Below are 19,878 nucleotides of genomic sequence, written 5' to 3' on the forward strand. Positions count from 1 at the left end.
AATTAAAGTATGAGAATAGTTTAAAAAATATAATAATCATATGTCTACAATACTAAACCAAAAATTAGGGATTTAACTTGAAAACATCATTATTCTAACTTCTAAGGTTTAACTTCAACAACAATTACTTGTAAATACCATGTACAATCGAAATTTGTAAGGATTCATGGAGATAGTTTATTACAAACATGTAATTTCATGATTTAAATCTTGAAAATAGATTCTTGGACTCCGTGGGTGAAAAAGGCCCATGAATGAACATCACACATACCTTAATTGATGAATTTGTGAAATTTCTTGGTGGTTTTCTTAAAGCTTGAGCTTGAATCTTGGAGAGGCTAGGGTTTATTATTGAGAGAGAATGGTTTCTTTTGAGAGAATTTGTGAATAAAGGGGCCAATTTGGCCTTTTGGGACCCTTAATTCCATGTTATGGACCCCTTGGGTGAAGGAAAAATGACCCATTTACCCTTTAAAATGTGGAACCAAAAGCTATAAAATAGGGGTGGGCGATAGTGCATGTGCCACGGGCTAATCGTGCGCCCTCACTGCCTCTCTCACAAAAATAGCTATAACTTTCCACTCGAGCATAGGATTAAGGAAAAATTGGTATCATTGGAAAGTTGACTCAATTATCTACAATTTAATGGGTCTAGCTGAAAAATTATATGTATGTCAAAAGTTATATACGTTCAAAGTAGACCCTTGTAGAATCAAATACCAAACTTTGAACGTATCATAGGCTCTTAGCTCAACTTTGTTTTATGTGATTCTTATGAACATTTTTCACTTCGAGATCACTTCAAACACTAGTATAAAGATCATGACACGTGTATTCAAAAGAAATTCATGGGATTAGAATTAACACACGTAAGAACGATACCTCAAATTCTAGCCCAAAAATACGAGGTGTTACAATGGTACTTGTCCGTATCACCCAAGATTGAGTTGTGACACTATTGTTGTTGTTGTCATCGTCTAAAGAATCTAATCTAATTTTGTTACAGGAAATGCTCAAACATCTATTCCATAAATGGTATTTTTTAATTCTGCAGTGTTTTTAATTAGTTTGTTTATTTTTAGGGGAAACTTGAATCTTAGGAATGATATCTCTAATTATGTACTTTGATAGAGTTCCTATGTTGAAAGAATTAATTATATCAGAACCCTAATACAGATCAAGAGGAGTAGAAAGAGTTTGTTTTGAAGAATCGAATTTCCTTCAAATGCTAGAAAATTCTCAAGAATCTGTTCCACAAAACATATTTGGTATGTTTTCCTGAAAGTTGATAACTATGTGACAAATTGGTAATTATATAACATGTGGAGTTTGTTGTATCCGATTTAAAAATTGTTTGAGATATACTTCTTTAATTGCAATAGTTGTACAGTTTTCTCTGTGTCAAGAAGTGTAGATTCTTGATAGTCAATGCTAGTAAGCTTTAAGTTTGTTTATTTACAGTTTCATATGACTATTGGTGGGAGAAGATAGTACTTCAGTATGTGGTTAAGTCTGATATTAACACGTATGCTTTAAAATTATGGATCTAACAGTTTTAAGTGCAAAACCTACTTTAGTGAGAGTAGTTGATTTAGATGATAGAAAGCTTTAAGGAAATACATGTTGTAGTTTGGATATGACATCGTCTGTTTCATGTATGATAATGCACATGAAAAACTGTAATGTGTATTGTATTATTGGAAAAACATGTTGTGGTGGTATGATTATTTGTAGGAATACAAAAGATTATTGCCTATTGAATTACAATATTGCCTAAGACATATAAGTTATGTACACAATCTTAAGTCAAGGGTAATTTTTAGCGGATTAGGAAGTTTCTATCAATGAAGAGAAAGAAAAAAAACTGACAAAAGAGCTAAATAATATGACTTTTACTCTCATTCTAAAGTTAATTTTTAAGTAGATAGCACAGTCTCTACGTTTTTGTTTAGTTTTTGCATTTAGTTATTACTATAACTGGAATTAAAGTTGTAGATCTTTTAGCCTGTAGCGCCGTGGAGGAAAATCGAGCCACTCATTATGGAATTGATTAACAATATTGCTAAAGCTCACGGAGGTATATCCGTATTTGGCGGAGTGGGTGAATGTACTTAGGAAGAAAATGATCTTTACATGGAAATGAAAGAATCTGAAGTAATTAATGAAGAAAATATTACAGAATCAAAAGTGGCTTTTATTATATTTAGAGGTTCAATATTCATTTAACATGAAACATGCAAAACCACATAAAAGGTGTGTGAATGCTAGTGTTATCTTGGATGAGTTTCTATTTTCTCCCATTTTCATACTTTTGAATAGAGCCCGATATAGAATCTAATATGATGCTTTCAAAATATTTTTTCCCTTTTTTTTCAAAGAATATTTTATTCATATCTAGTCCCTATACTTTTTCTAGGTCCTCCAACATAAGAGTAATTTCTTGACAGTTTTTGGCATGAATTATTTAATACCAAAGATGGAAAAACAGATTCTATATTTGGAAAATTATAGGACAATGCAACAATATTGTAGATGTCCACTCCCTTCCATTATATTGGGTCAAAATTCGAAAGAACTTCACAAGTGACTAACCAACAATGTTTGCTACTTTTGCCTTTTTATGGAGCAGAATTTCATATTTTTTATCATGGGTAGAAATAGAAAGAAGTTAATGATATAGACAGACATTTGTATCCATGACCATCTCATTGGATCACATTTCATAAACAGTTCTTGAAACCTCACGAATCCAGATGCAATTAAGTCTTCTTATTCATTTCCTTAATCACTATAGTTTCTTCTGAAATTTGCCTTCTATCCTTGATTTTATTCTACTTTGTAATATTTAAGTCATGTATTTTATTCATCAAATCAAGGCAGATAATGTTTCTATCATGATAGACACTATGATTTTTAGAAAAATTTTGCAGAGCTTAATAGAAAACTAAAAGAACATAAGGTAAATACGGATAATATCATGAATTTTTCATTCTTTAGATTTTGAAATTTGTTCTTCATAAAATGAAGTATCTATTATTATAATTCACAATGAAAATATGCAATAATTTATTATTTGATTGATACTATAAAATATCTTATTTTATGGCTGTTGTATTTGTAGTTCTTTCAAGATTATGTAAAGAATTAGATTAAATAAGTATAACATTGTAAGGTAAGCGGGATTGTAATTTCAAGCAATATGTGTTTTATCCAATGATGTTTGATAATTTATTTTTCAGAATTTCTATTGATATTTAGTATATTTATTGTTTATTATATCGAAGAGCAGAAGTCAATATTTTTTTAATAAAATTGCTTTAGATAAATCTACTTAGATACAAAGATGATTTTCTATTTTTGAAGATGGTACGTGTATTGATTTCAGATTTTCTATCATCATTTAGATTAGTCGATCTAATTTAATCATTTTCATCTTATCCTACGTATACTTTATTTTTTGGGGAGGTAGCAACAATTTGCCGCTATAAGCTGACTGTAAATAGATAAATAAATAGTTCTAAAAAAAGTGTGGTCATTACTTTTGTTGATTAAGGCTGCATTTTTTTTAAGATTCAGACATCTGAATTTGAATGCACATCTGAATAATTAAGATGTTGGCTCTAGATCTAAAAACTGAATGATTATGGCTGTTTATTTTTCAATATCTAAATGTGCAAAAAGTTTTTATTTGTATATATAATAAAATAAAAGATACAATTCAAGTAAAAAAAAGCTAATTATATATCAGAAAAGTATAACTTAATACAGTAAAATTATTATTTAATTAAAAAAAATATTTATGTTTGTTAGTGATAGTGAAGATGGTTTATAATAGTGGTTGTAGTGACAATGATTGATGTTAGTAATTAGTAATGTTGGTGGTGATAGTTGATGGTTGGTATTATGTTGAATGCTATGATAATGGCAGTTGATAGTGGTGGTGATGGTTGTAATATGACATTGCTTGATTTAAGTACTTGGAGGTGTCGATTATAGTGGCTGAAAAATGAATGCATGATGATTGATGATGTGTTGGTGCTAGTTGGAGATGTTGTTAGTTATGATGGTGAGATGGTTGTTAGTAGAGATAAATTATAGCGATTGTAGTGGTTGAAGTGGTGGTAGAGGTGGCGTTACTAGTAATAATGATAGTGGCGACCGAAGAATGTGTGAAGGTTGCGATGTATTAGTGGTAGTTAGTGGTGGTGCTAGTTGTGTTAGATGAGTTGGTCGATATTATGGATTGGCCGGTAGTGGATGATGATGGTAATGTTGTCGACGGTGCTGACGGCGGTGAATATAATTAGAATAATTGAGGTAGTAGGTATGATAGCGGTTGACAATAGTGGTTAGTAGCGATATTTATTGTCGATAGTAGAGGTGGGTGGTGGTGGTGGGTAGTGGTGGGTGGTGGTTGACAATGGTGCGGTGGTGACTGATATTATGAATAGACTGACAGTGAATATTATCCAACGCCAGAATACCTCTTCATACCTATTAAGACTTGATTCTAGATCTGAATGATTAAGATCTATTTAGACCTATTACGAGCTAAAGTCTTAATAAAAAACAAATGCACTTAATGGTCTGAAGTCTGAACCATTCAGATTCAGACCTCCATTAAGTGTAAACAAATGAGCCCCGAGTAAATATTTGAATCTATTCCATCAGTATTGTTGGTTTCAATATTTAAATCAATTGGTTACAGAAATATAGTTAACCATTCGAATGACTTTATTAACTTTGCATTGATGTAGATCGAGAAATAATAAAATTATTTATCATAGTGATAAATAATAGGTGTAAATATAATGTATCAACCAATTTTATAGTTATCTTGTGTCAGGTACTTAATAAATAATAACCTGCGATATGGAATAAGTGATTAACAATTTATTGTAATTAAATAAAAATAAATATTATCTAAATAAATTTAATTAGAGACATAAATTCAGTAACCGATATTATTTTCTATGTCAACATAAGACTGTGTTCAGAGTAATAAAAACTTAAACAATCAATAATATGTCAACATAAGTTGTTTATTGTTCAGAATAATGAAAACCTAAACGAACAATAAATATTTAGACCCAAACTATCTAAGCTTAACCTAAACAATCAATAACTATCTAGACTCTAAAAATATATGAGGTTCTACTTCCTAAAGAACAAAATATCACTGATCTTTTTTAATTTTAATTCTTTTATGAGATAATATGTTACAGTGTCTTTTTTTTTTTTTTTTCTAATTTCCTTGATTGGCTTTTCTGAATTCACTCCTTTATTTACTATGTCAGTCGTAACAATCTTTTTAACTTCGTGAACTTTTTCTACAATGAAGCGTTTTCCGCTCGATCTCTTTCATATTTTGTATCAATTTTGATAAGCAATATACAGATGTTACTCTTACTTAGCATCAAGTTACAATAAAATGAGGATTCCTATTTCGGTATGAAAAGAATTTATTAGTTAGAAAATCAATAAAAAAAATCTAGTAATTAGCAAAGGAGAATTTATTGAAACAAAGATAAAACATCATTACTTAAATAAAGGCTAAATGTTAATGAAAAGTATAATAGGTCCTTTTTTTTATATTGATAGTCTATACATTGTGACAATGCAATCAATTAAGTATTTTGCATTCTCAAATAATAGAACAGTACAACGTTCATTATTATCAAGCACATCAAGTTTTAAAAAAATCTGCAAAATTATTGAAAAAAAAATATTCATCTCATTTGTTGAATTTTTAAATTGTTGAAAAGTAATATGAAAGTTTTTATGTGTGTTACTTTTCCTCATAATCAATTTTTTTCGTGAGATAGCCAGGATATTTTGCAATATCATCAATTACTTTCACTTTTTATAGTATTTATTGCAAGATGCATATCATGGATCATCACTATTCACTATAACTGTAATTGTTACATTGAATTTATAATATTTAAAAGAAGATTGGTCCTATTAATGCAACAATTTATGACGTAGCAAATTTTAAAATATTATAAATAAGCTCCAAAATTTTCAACATGTTCATTGAAAAATATCTCATTAATATGCCCTATAGAGAAAATCATATTTTAGTTGATTAAAATACGTATCTTAATTTCTTTAGCTAATTAGAAATATATTGAAAATGCATAAATATATATACAATTAAATTAGACTAGATGCATATATAGTTACAATTATATACGATATTCACACAATTCAGCTAAAATTGAATTTTATAGGTGTATGAATATAATATATTTAAATATTTTGTTACTTTTGACAGCTTCCGAAAAAAGACACGTCAGTGTTGCTTATGAAATTCCCTTACACATTATATTTATTTACAATAAAAAAATTGAACAAGTCAAATTTTTCACATTAAAGACTATTTTATACTATTTGCAAAGTTTAATATTTAATATTACTTGCTCCTCATCTTTATTTGTCCAATTACTAAAATCTATATGGAAAATATAAAATATGGGAGGAAAAAAATTAATTCAAATAAATATTATAAATTCAAAAAAAATAATTCAAATAAAATATTATAAAATATTATAATTCAAATAAAAAAATATTTAATATTACTTGCTCCTTCAAACGCTTTCGTTGGCTTGCTTTCGATGGCCTAGACAATTCAAATACAGTCGTTTTGCTTCAAGGTTTTAATTCTGACAACTTCGATGATAAGATTCATGTGAGATGATCTTTAAGAAAACATTCGCAAATATTAAAATTATAAAAATATATCATTTCATAACAAAGGTAAAATTATGAGATGAGGAGAATTATACCTTAATATGTTTTGTTGGTAGATGGGTAGATGAAGAAGGTAAGTTATGAACAATAGAATTTTAAACACATTCAACTAATAACAAAATCTATAGAAATGATAAATAAATTTATGTACAACTCAATCTAAGTTAAACGAAGCAATTTAAGCTAGTATAACATGTGATATTATCTTCAAATCAACAATGTAAAAAGGGAGAGATGTTACGAGGATAAAAACTTGAAAATAAAATTGTGAAAGTACTTGTAGAGAGAAAAACGATGAAGAAAATCTAAAATTACAAATATTTATATAGTATTAGAGAATGAACAAACTAAAAAAAAGTTGAAATAATATTTGTGGCAAAAAATTTAAAAATGTGACGAAATGTATGGTAAATGAGAATACTCACAAATCAAATAAAAGATGATGTGAGAAAAAAATCACATAATATAATAAATTGTGACACAAATCAAATATGAAATCAAAATAAAGTCACGTAATATGATAAATTGTGACAGAAATAAAATAAAAGATCAAAATTGAAAAAAATAACTACGTATAAAAATTTTAAAAAATAATCACAAAGTATGAAAAATCGTGGCACAAATCAAATAGAAAACACAATTATAACACAATCAAATAGGATAAGAAATTGTTGACAGAATAATTTGAGCTTAAATTAATTTTGAAAAATTTAATTATAGAAAAAAGGTGAAAAAATTATTTTATTTAAAATAGAGATTTTTAATAAAAAGTAAAAATATTAATTTACAGTATTTATATTTTTTTATATATTATAAATATAAATATAAATTTAAATATAAATTGAGTGAGTGAACTAATTCCAAAATAATTTTATTCAAAAATAACTTACTCTTTTCAAGAACGATTTTTAACCTAATATTTCAAAGTAGATGGAGTAAAACAAAATCTAAACGCGAGGAGAGGGTTGGACTGTCAGCCATCATGTCGCAAAGGTGCGTTTTCGATTTTCGTTTAGTTTTTCTTTGTTTTTGTATATCATCAATCAATTAATCCTCTCCTGCTATTGTGTAAGGAATGATTCCGAGCGTCCATTTTGCATATCGGTTGATTGATTCTATGTTGAATATTTACAGTAAACTTGGTTGATTTTTCCGTTGTCTGAATGATCATGGAACAACTAATTATAGAAAGTTTAGTTTTGCCGTTTGTTTTTGATGATACCTTTGCCTCCTCTCTATAATGATGATTAATGATTATTCCTTCCCAACTCTCAATTCGTGAAGCAGTGGACCACTAGCTACATATGATTTGACTTTTTTCATTTGAACATACTTAATATTAGTTTGTATCATTTCAAAGCGGTTGAGTTTGTACACAATTTAAAGCTTCATTCACCGCTGTTCTGTTTGAGTGCTTGTTACATTTTTAACATGGCAAAATTCACTCAGCTCTATTTATTTATTTGGTGATTATCTTCTATATAAATTACACATGTGCTTCTCCAGGGTTCTTTGCAAGTTCTTTGCACATGGGGCATGTCTGAAGGGGGATCATTGTGAGTTTTCACATGATTGGAACAATCCTGCTAATAATGTAATGGCTCTTGACAATTTAGTTTGATGATCAACGCTTAATTCATCATTTACTTATCTGATTGTTCTCTCTTGGATCATTGCTGCAGGTATGCACCTACTACCAAAAAGGAGCTTGTGCTTATGGAAGCAGGTGTAGATATGATCATGTTAAACCGTCTCGATCACAGCCTTCAGCTCAATTTTCAGCAAGTTCTGCTCCTTCCAATATGCCTCCTGGAATGCATGCACATAATGCAGTTGTTGTGTCAGCTATTTCTACTGAGGTTTTAGCTTCAAACAAACCTTACGACACTTCCAGCCGACCAGCATGGAACCAAAAGTCGGAGCTTCAAGATGCATTGGAGATTGATGATACGATTGAGTTCAACATTGTTAATCCAGCTGATCGGTCAATCTGTGCCTTTGCTGCAGGTGGTAATTGTCCTCGGGGAGAAGAGTGTCCTCATATTCATGGAGATCTGTGTCCAACCTGTGGGAAGCATTGCTTGCATCCTTTCAGGCCTCAGGAAAGAGAGGAGCATATGAAAACATGTGAGAACAAGCAAAAGCACCTTGATTTATTGAAGCGCAGTCAAGAAATAGAATGCAGTGTATGCCTTGAACGTGTTCTTTCCAAGTCAACAGCAACTGAGAGGAAGTTTGGGATCCTTTCTGAGTGTGATCATCCGTTTTGTGTATCATGTATAAGGAATTGGCGTGGCAGTTCTTCCTCTGGGATGGATGTTAATTCTGCACTGAGGGCTTGCCCCATATGCCGAAAACTTTCATATTTTGTCATTCCAAGTGTTATTTGGTACTTCACAAAGGAAGAAAAGGAAGAAATAGCTGACAACTACAAAAACAAGCTCAGGTTGATCACTTTCTGTCTTTCCTTTTCCCTACTTATTTTTCATTCTGTTAAATGATCGTAAGACTAATAATGTCATATGAGAGTGAATGTTGAGCCTCTTAGAGTCCAACATATCCACATGATGTATTGCCCTCAAATGCATACAAAACACATATGCGAATCATTCGAACCTGTTCTTGACAAGATAGTTGGAATTAGTTCTTGACAAGATCATTCGAACCTGGAGAGAGGTGATTAGACATGACATGGAGCAGTTACAGCTTACGGAGGACATGACCCTTGATTGGAAGGCATGGAGGAAACAAATTAAGATAGAGGGCTAGTGCATGTGGGTGAGTCATAGTCAGTAGTTAGGAGTGCTTTGGTGTAGCTTGGCTAGTAGTCCTAGGGCTTTGTACATAGGTTGAGCTTCTAGTTAGGAGGGTTGGGTGGGGAGGTGTGTGCCTTTGGTTTGTTAGTGTATAGTATTACTTTGTGGGTGTTGTTCTGTTATTTCATCTTGTTTCATGTTTGATTATGACTTTGTTTAGTGTCCTTTTGTACTGAGCCGGGGGTCTATCGGAAACAGCTTCTCCACTTCTTCGGAGGTAGTGGTATGGACTTGGACATTTTACCCTCCCCAGACCCCACTATGTGGGAATATACTGGGTTTGTTGGTGTTGTTGTACTAGTTAATCAGAAGTCATTGTGATCATTGGAGACTGTAAATAATTGATTAGCATGCTTTGAGTGATTATTGGATATCAATGAGAGAACATATATTAGAGTATGATTTATGTAACAACCCTGTTGAATTCTTCAATTAATTTGCTTGTTGATTTATTTCGTTATAAACCTACAAGAATAATATTACTCATAGAAATGCAACAATTTTTTTCTTGCCTATTTAATTTATTCTAAACACAATAGTTCTATGAGATTACAGATAAAAAAATGTTTTAGCGATGACAAGAAAAGGGGGTTTGTTAGAAATGTAATCAACAATTGGGGGGCAGATGTTTATATTTTGGTGGAAACCAAATTAGATGGTAATGTTAGTAGGTTGCTACAGAGTATCTGGAGCAATAGATGGGTTGGAGAAATACATGCACGGACGGTAGCAGTGGAGGGATTCTCATTCTGTGGGATAAGAGGATATGGGAAGGGGAGTTAGTGGAGACGGAGATCAGTGTATCACCTGTAAGTTGTCCTGAAAAAATTCAGAATCTTACCTGGTTCCTGACTGCTGTGTATGCTACCTGCATTAGAGTGGATAGGAGATAATTATGGCGTGAATTGGGAGCCATGTGAAGTTTATGTGAAAGGCCATGGGTAGTGTGTGGAGACTTTAATGTTATCTGATATCCCTCTAAAAGAACAAGGTGTTACCGAATAAATGGGGCCATGTCAGAATTAGACCTTCCTTTATTTGGAGGGTCTTACACATGGAGAAGAGGGGAAAACCACCTCACGGCACCTAGGATCGACAGATTCCACTTTTCCTCTCAATGGGAGGAACTGTTTGTTAACATCAAACTAGAAATTATTCCAAAATTGGTCTCAGATCGTAATCCAGTTTTGTTGACATGTGGGGTGACATAAATTTCAGGAATCCTATTTTAAGTTTGAAAATTAGCGGATGGGGGCTGAGGGGTTCAAGGAGAAGGTAAAAACGTGGTGGATCTCTTTTGGAGTTGGTGGCAGACCTGGGTACATTCTAGCTGTTGAAACTGTTCAAAGGCAAATTGAAACAGTGGAGTAAAACTAACAAGGGCAACTGGAAACAAAAGGAGGAGCTCCTAAGCCAAATTGCCAACTTGGAGAATATCCAGGACAAAGAAAGTCTTCCAGATGATGAATTGTTACAGAAAACCAATTTGACTTGGACTTTGAAGGGTGGCTCAAAGAGAGGAGATACGTTGGAGACAAAGACCAAGAATACAAGGCTGAAGCACGGGGATAGAAATACAAATATTTCCATAGAATTGCCACATCACATAAGAGATACAACTCCATTGACAACTTGACAGCTGGTGGCAACAACATCAGTGATCCAGTAGAAATCAAGGAGGCCATCCAAAGGTTTTACCAAAATCTATACAAGGAATCTGAAGAGTGGAGACTAGACCTGCAACTTAATAATCCCACATGTATAACTGAAGAAGAACAAGAGTGGTTACAAAGAGAATTTGTAGAGAGAGATACTAGACAGTCTCAAGTTATGTGCAATGGAAAAGGCACCAGGGCCTGATGGCTTCTCATGTCCTTTTACCTTACATTCTGGGATGTGCTTAAAGGGGATATTAAGAATGCTATTTAGGATTTCCATGCTAATTTACAGACTGAAAAAAGGTTCAATCGCAACTTATGTGGCCTTCATCCCTATCCCTAAGATTGAAAAGGGTGATAGATAGGTTGGTCAACAAGAACCAAATGACTTTTATAAAAGGGAGGCGAATTGTGGATGCCGCACTCATTGCTAGTGAGTGTGTGGATTCTAGAATGAAAGGAGATGAGCCTGGAGTCATGTGCAAATTGGACATCGAAAAGGCCTATGACCATGTTAATTGGAAATTCCTGCTAAACATACTCAGACAAATGGGTTTTGGAGAAAAATGGCTGGGGTGGATTAGATTTTGCATCAGTTCTGTCAGGTATTCTATTCTGGTGAATAGTAAACCAACCACTTGGATTTTCCATCTGGGAGGGGTCTTGGACAGGGAGCTCCTCTATCTCCATTTCTTTTTGTCTTGGTGATGGAAGGTTTTGATAGTATGATGAGGAGAACAATTCTAAACAACTGGATTGGAGGTTTTCGGATAGGAGGTGCTACATGGCAAACCAAGGAAATATGTCACTGCTTTATGTCGATGATACTATTATTTTTTTGTGAACCTACTGAGGAACAGATAAATTATATCAGATTGCTACTACTATTTTTTGAAACCACTTCAGGTTTGAATATAAATTGGGTGAAAAACAGTTTGTTCCCAATCAAGGAGGTACTCAACATCCAGAGTTTGGCAAACATACTTGGTTGTGATGTAGATCATTTGCCTACAGTTTACTTGGGCATGCCACTTGGGTATCCACATAAAGAGGTAGTGATATGGGATGTCATGATAGAGAAGATAGAAAGGAGATTGACAAGGTGGAAGGCTCAATATTTGTCATCAGGAGGAAGATTAACTCTTATAAACTCAGTTTTAGACTCTCTTCCTACTTATGTAATGTCTCTATTCCCTATACCGCAGAAGGTTGTGAGAAACTGGACAAGCTCAGAAAGGATTTTCTTTGGAATGGATGCAAGGAGAACAAAGGATATAATCTGGTGAAACGGAAAGTAACAAGGAACAATAGGTACTTGGGAGGATTAGGCATCAAAAATCTAAGAAGACATAATGATAGCCTCCTGATGAAATGTCTTTGGAGATACGGTGAAGAAGACCACCAGGCTCTATGGAAGGAGATCATCAAAGTTAAATATGTTGAGAACAACCCATGCAACAACAATAACAACAACATACCTAGTGTATTCCCACATAGCGGGGTCTGGGGAGGGTAGAGTGTACGCAAACCATACCACTATGTGTAGCAATAATAGTTCCATGCCCTATGGAAGTGGGGCGTGGAGAACAATCAGATACCTTTTGGCCAAAGATAGAAGATGACTATTAAAGCGGGAGATGGGAGAAACAAAGTTTTGGAGAGATGCTTAGAACAATCAAGACTCTCTGAAGGGTACCTTTCCTGACCTGTTCACCATATGCAACAACCCTGAAGCAACTGTCAAAGAATGTTGGACTGTTCATGGATGAGATTTTTCTTTTAGAAGATTATTGAATGTTTGAGAGGTGGACAGAGTGGCCAACATCTTCTTGTGCTAGAGAATTTCGCAGGCACTACTCCAATATCAGATTCTATGTGATGGAAGCACAACAAGGATGGAAATTCTCTGTCAAGAGGGCTTATGAGATAAGTGACGCACAACAAACAGAAGACACCAATTTTTCTGGAACAATGTCTGGAAAAACATAGCTACAACTAAAGTAAAATGCTTTATTTGGTTGTTATTAAGAAAGGTTTGCCTAACACAGGAGGTTTTGAAGAGAATGGGGTAGATTATGGTTTCCAGATGTGCCAACTTTGTGGTGAAACAGAAGAGACAAACAGTCACCTTTTTTTGCATTGTAAATTTACTGCACAATTATGGGCCTTATTTCTTATTATCATAGACACAAAATGGACCATGCCCGAGCACACTGCAGATCTCTTGAGTTGCTGGATTAGAAGAGAAGGGAGCAAGGTCCAGAGGAGATGGTGGAAAATCATCCCACGCTGCATATGGTGGAACGTATGGAAGGAGAGAAACAACAGGAGTTATGAAGATAGGTCCAATTCCATTCATATAGTTAAATGGAGTTGTATTGTATCTTATTATTATTGGTGTTAAAAGATACATGAATTAGAACTAGTAGATTTGTTAGGATCTCGGTAAGTAGCTTCTTCCTAGTTTGTCTTTGCTCCTTTTTGAAGGTCTCCAACATATCCTTAATGCTTAATGCTGTGGGATACAACATTACCAGTTAAAAAAAATGGTTAGGTTCAAGAACGTCCTTTCTTCAATCTTATTGCAATCAAGAAGTTCCATTTTTTTTTTCAAGTTCAATCCTATTGCAATCAGTTAGTTCTTTAGTTTTCTAATATTTTATATTTCTAATTGTTGTTGTCAAAGGCTCACCTTGGGTGTGCTAAAGCCTTGAAGGCGGATGTAAAATAGGCTGAGCATTGCCTCACTGGTACCCTTTAGCTTTAGGCATCAAGGTGCTGAGGCATGCATTGTTTGATCACTCACAGGAAGGAGGTATATGGCAGGGTCTGAATATTTGAAAATTTTGAATGAAACAAGAGATTTAGCAGGAAGAGATCATCTAAGTAAAATTGCAAATATGAAGAATTAGAGGAAGCTTACTGATTAATATAAGGAAAACTAGACGAATTTACCATGGCTTAATAGATTTTATGAAGACAGAAATGAAGATTCTTTGCCTAGAGGAGACAAGAAAACAGTTTCGCACAGTGACAAATTCTCATGGAAGATGCAATTGCGTTGATAGATTAGAAGTGAATGAAAAAGTAATGGATGATCATGACGGGATCAAACAACTTCCTGAAATATTGTGAATTGAACTTTTCTTTTCTTTTTTTCTTTAGTTTTTAGAAATAAAGAGTTTTCAGGAAACTGAATTATAAGCGTGTTTCTACTGTTGGGTAAAGGCATGAGATGGGTTGATTGTCCGTGACATTTCTTTTGTTCTTAATAGTGATGCAGTGACAAAGTAGAATGCTAAATATTGCCATGGTAACTGGTAAGAAGCTGGATATATGACATGTATTGGAGAGTAAAAGGCCAACAAAGTGACAACATCACAAATTGTGTGTGCAGATGATAATAATATTATTCTATCTAGGGCAGGTGAACATCAGTTGATGTATATGTTTAAAAAGCATTTTCTGGCCTTTAAATATATATGGGAAGAGTTCGCCGTTCCTACTAAATGGGGTAGGGAATATACAATCTTTAATCGGGATTTGGGAAGTAAAAGTAGAGGATATTCCAACAACTCTCTAGGGTTACCATTGGGAGCTAAATACAAGAGCAAGGCAATGGGGGAAATTAGGGAAATCTAACAAAGAGCAATAGCATTCTTTATCGTTTTCCCATAATTGATGTCCCTCTTTCTGTTTTTCGCAAGCCTAATGTTATATACAATAGTAAACTTAAAAAGAATGAAGAGCAGTGTGACAAAAATGAGTATTGCAAAAAGAAAAAAACCCTACGGTTCAAATGGTTATGCAGATACAATTGTGAAGAATACGAAAGCTTGAGGAAGAAAATAATCGGGGATTCATATCGTATGGGGAGGGATGATGCATCGGTCCTGGTACAGCATCTCATAGGTTGGCTGGTCTATAAACTCGTCAGAATGATTTGAGATGAATTCATAATTTATATATTTGGTGAAGTTGAAAGTGGTGGATGGGAAATAAGAAATAATTCTGGGATGGAGAACAGATAAAATTATGGGAAAATTGCTGCATAAAACAAACTTCTCTGGAAGAGACATTTATATAGCTGTACATTGTTGCAACTTATAAAGATCTTGAATGGCTGATTACAGAAATGGAAATAGATGGAACATCAGGCTCAAAAGGAACCTGATTGAACGTAAAAGAGTAGGAACTAGGGAGGGCATTCACTTCTTGCCTCTTGGTAAGTTGGGACGATTAAGGTGTTGATGCTAGAACCAGAATTTTTGACACAAGGTATCATCAAAAGATACATAGATTTCTGGAAGTCATGCCATCATCTGTTGATAACTACAGGAATCGAGGAAGTTCACTAGTGACTAGGGCATAATCTTGAGTAGTACAACACCTTCAATGGTAGCTTGCTTTACTTTGATTTAGTAATCTACATAAAAGGGGATTCAACATATCTTTTTCCTTGTGATGGGATTAGTGAATTCCCTCTCTCGAGAGGCAGACCTCTTTTACAGTAACATTTCCCTTGATTACTCTCTGCCATACATTAAAGTAATAAGTATGATCTTGAATTTCCTATCACGAAACTGGAAACATTGATGCTATTTTGATTTTCAAGCTTTCAGAATGATATATACATGAGCATTCAAAGGGTAAACTTAAAAATCTAGCAAGGATTTAGTTTTCGCTTGTAATGCGGGGTAGTAATTATATTTATCACGTTGATGCCATGAGCCAAGATTTTACTGAGTGGGAGTATTTTTATGCTTCATAAAGTTTTTTTTTAAGGATGCTGCCATGCGCCATCTTCCTTTTTAGCTCTGTGGAAGAACTGAAGAAAACAGATTTTCTGAAATGCCAAATTTTGAAGTAATTCCTTTTTAATTCTTGTGTTCAGATCTATTGACTGCAAGCACTTTGACTTTGGGAATGGGACTTGTCCATTTGGGACTAGCTGTTTCTACAAGGTAACAAATGTTAAAGATGCCTGAATATCTTTAGAATTTTATCTTTTCAATTAGCGACAATGATTTATTGCCTTGGAATAGATCTTTTTTACGTAAATTACACCATTGTATGTGAAGCTACAAAAATATACTTATATAACAACAACTATGCCTTATTCCCAAACAAGTTGGGTTGTCCATATGAATTCCCACTTCTTAAGCTCCATGTCATATCATCATCTGTCGTGGTTGTGGAGGTACTCGCTCTACACTGAACAACTAACTGTGAAACATAGCTGTCACCTAGTAGTCTGGCTACGAGATTGTAGTGTGATATGTTTAGCTGGTTTGATATGTCTTGGGTGGGTAAACTACATAAATGACCCTCATAATGGGTGGCTTTATTTTTCGTCTCCCATAAGAAAAGTCCTACAAAACTAGTCTACCTTCTTTCTTATCTATAACACAAATACCTATTTGCCCCTCTATACCTCAAATATTTCTAAATAACTCCTTACTTATTTATCTTTCAATCTCTATTTTTTTTTCATTTATATTTTACTTTGATTTTCTTTCCTTTTGTTTTTCTTTTTCTCAACCTTTCTTTTTCTTTTTCCTTTTCTCCTCTCAACTTCTATTTTTTTAAAGGTTTTTCCTTATTTTTATTTTTGTTTGGTTTTTATTTTTTTCTCTTTTAATTTTTCTCAGCCTTTATTTTTATTGTCTTTTTTTTTCCTTTTCTCCTCACAACTTCTATTTGTTTCTTTTTTTTTTCTTTTTCTCGTTTTTATTTTCTTTGATTTTTATTTTTACTTTTTAAGTATTTTTTCTTCATTTTTTTCCTTTTTCACAATTTTTTTTCTTTTCTTTTTTTTTCTTTTCTTTAAATTCCTTCCAAATAATAAGTTATGCCCCATGGACAATAGTTGACACTACTACATTGTATCTTAATTTATGATATGTTCCATGAATCTTGCCTTAGAGACAAGACTTAGAACTTTCAAACAACCAGTTACGTCTCATGGGAAAGAGTTGACACTACCACATTGTGTTTTGATTTATGAAATGTTTTATAACTCTTACCTAAGAGACAAGACTTGGCCCAAGGATTTTCAAATAAGAAATTATGCCCTACAGGTAAGAGTTAGTACTACCATATTATATCTTGATTTATGAGATGTTATACTACTCTTGCCTGAGAGGCACAAGTTATCCCAAGAATTTTCAAACAAGAAGTTACGTACATTGGGCAAGAGTGAACACTACCACATTGTGTTTTTGACTTATGAAATACTCTATTAACTCTTTCCTTAGAGGCAAGACATAGCCCAAGGACCATCAAACAACAAGTTATGCCCCATGGGCAAAAGGTGACACTACCACATTGTGTATTGATTTATGAGATGCTCTATAACTGTTGCCCTAGATGCAAGACTTAGACCAAGGATTTTCAAACAACAAGTTATGCCCATGTGCAAGAATTGACACTATCATATTGTGTTTTGATTTATGAGATGTTCTATAACCCTTGCATTATAGGTAAGACTTAACCCAAGGACTTTCAAACAACAAATTACGCCCCATGGGTAAGAGTTGACACTACTACATTATGTTTTGATTTATGAGGTGCTCTATAACTGCTGTCTTAGAGGCAAGACTTGGCCCAAGGGCTATGCTGCTCGGACTCTTCAATTATATCAACAGGTGCGTGTCAGATTCGTCAACTTAGTGTATTTTTGGAGAATCCAACACGGGTGCGGCATCGAAAGTGAAGAGTTCGCGCAACTTAGCCCAAGGACTTTTAAATAACAAGTTACACCCTATGGGTAAGAGTTGACACTGCCACATTCTGTCTTGATTTATGAGATGTTTTATAAATCAAGGACTTTCAAACAAGTTATGCCTCATGGGTAAGAGTTGACACTACCACAGTCTTGATTTATGAGATGTTCTATAACTATTGCCTTAGAGGCACGATTTAGTCCAAGGACTTTCAAACAACAAATTACGCCCTATAAGCAAGAGTATTTTCTTTTTGTGGGTTCTTTTCTTTTCGTATACTTGTATACGATTGATTTTGGGCCGATGATTAAAGAATCTATTTACCTGGTAAAAAAAAAGTCACTACCCATTTAAGGACATAACATACTAAAGTGTCTAAATCACGACCTCATCTAACTAGGCGCTTGAGTTTGATCTAAATGAGCCTATGTCCAGACATCAGTACCCGTTAATTCTTGATTTGAAAAACATGCTCTCACCATCGTGAAAAAAGGAAAAAAATAATATTTGAATTCCTACTTCAAGTTCTATAGAACGAGTAATAAATAGTCATGACCCAAATCGGGCCATGATGACACCTTATCCTGAATCACCTAGGGGTGTGCATCGGTCGGTTCGGTTTTATGTATTATCGATTTGGTTTATCGATTTTGGATTTGTCAATTCGATAGCCAAACCAATAAGATGTTTGCTATTGATTTTCGGTTTATTGATTTTGGTACTTAACGGTTCGGTTCATCGATTTAACCAATAAGAAATGCTCCTTTTATTTTTTTCTCCGTCTATTCTTATTTTCATATGTTCATATATATATATACACACACACTTCCTTCATACATAAAACCTACACAAAGTACAAGTAGAAGCAAATTCAAATACATTATTACTAAATCAAACTTGTTTTCTTTTTGGTTAAGTAGCGAACTTGAATGTAGTAACAATCGATAGCGATCTCTCAAAAAAGAAAATCAATGTAGGTTTATAATTTATATTAATGGGTGGAAACCCAACAAGCCAACAATTTTATAAAGAAAACAACACTAAGACAACAACTATGAAATGCAAAAATAATTGGTTATGTATTTAAAATATAAAGCCACCATTATATAACTCGGGATAAAAATATAATTTTCATATAATTTTATTGGGTTATCGGTTTAACCCTTAAAATCTTAAAATTGAGAATCGAATCGATAACTCAATAAAAAAATTTCTAAAATTGTTTAAAAATCGTTGACCCAATAACCCGATACTGGTAACCCAATAATGATTTTTTTGGGTCGATATATAAGTTAATTTGTGTTTTGCACACTCCTAGAATCACCTTAAATCTATCATCCTAACTGCCGCTCTCCAATCTGCTCCACTATCACAAACTTGGTTTCAACACAAGCAAGAAGAACACAAGCAAGAATCCTCGTGGGGTCAAAAATATCAAGCTGAACCAACCGGTTGGCTAAGGACTTGATGTCCAATGCTAATGGTCACTCTGAAGCTGAAAGGAAAGCCAAACTCTCTATACTCACTGCCTTTCGATTCAAGGCATCAACTACCATCTAGTCCTTAGGTTACCCTAACTACTTGTGCTACCTCGAATTAAGATACTTCTGGCTAAAAATGTACTGTAAGTGAATCTCTCACAATGCACTCTATAAAGATAATGCCTCCAAATCTTCAACACGAAGACTACCGCCGCTAGCTCCAAGTCATGGTTAGGTTAGTTTCGCTTGTGCATCTTCAGCTGTTTGGAAGCATATGCTATAACTCTGTCCTGCAACATCAATACACAACCCATACACAACCCAAACCAACGTTGGAAGCGTCACAATATACTGAAAACCCCTGGCCCTCAGCAGGAAGAGTCAGAATTGGAGTTGAAGTCAATAAGGCCTGAGCTTCAGAATGGTCGCCTCACACTCGTCGAAC

General features: G+C 33.6%; 1 protein-coding gene across 4 annotated transcripts in view; it reads left to right on the plus strand.

Annotated features, from left to right (window-relative positions):
• Nucleotides 1–7,596: 7,596 nt before the first annotated feature.
• LOC107845630 (putative RING-type E3 ubiquitin transferase C3H69) overlaps nt 7,597–19,878 on the plus strand; it is a 54,005-nt gene continuing 41,723 nt past the window's right edge. For 2 of the 4 annotated variants that reach the window (XM_016690059.2, XM_016690057.2), the window contains exons 1-4: nt 7,597–7,746; nt 8,260–8,347; nt 8,436–9,199; nt 16,122–16,191. In XM_016690059.2, the coding sequence (XP_016545545.2) occupies nt 7,736–7,746; nt 8,260–8,347; nt 8,436–9,199; nt 16,122–16,191 (933 nt within the window). In that variant the 5' untranslated portion in view covers nt 7,597–7,735. The remainder of the gene's footprint in view (nt 7,747–8,259; nt 8,348–8,435; nt 9,200–16,121; nt 16,192–19,878) is intronic. The other 2 variants (XM_016690060.2, XM_016690058.2) reach the window with 1 other exon arrangement.

This window comes from Capsicum annuum, chromosome 10, assembly GCF_002878395.1.
Source record: "Capsicum annuum cultivar UCD-10X-F1 chromosome 10, UCD10Xv1.1, whole genome shotgun sequence".
Taxonomy (NCBI): domain Eukaryota; kingdom Viridiplantae; phylum Streptophyta; class Magnoliopsida; order Solanales; family Solanaceae; genus Capsicum; species Capsicum annuum.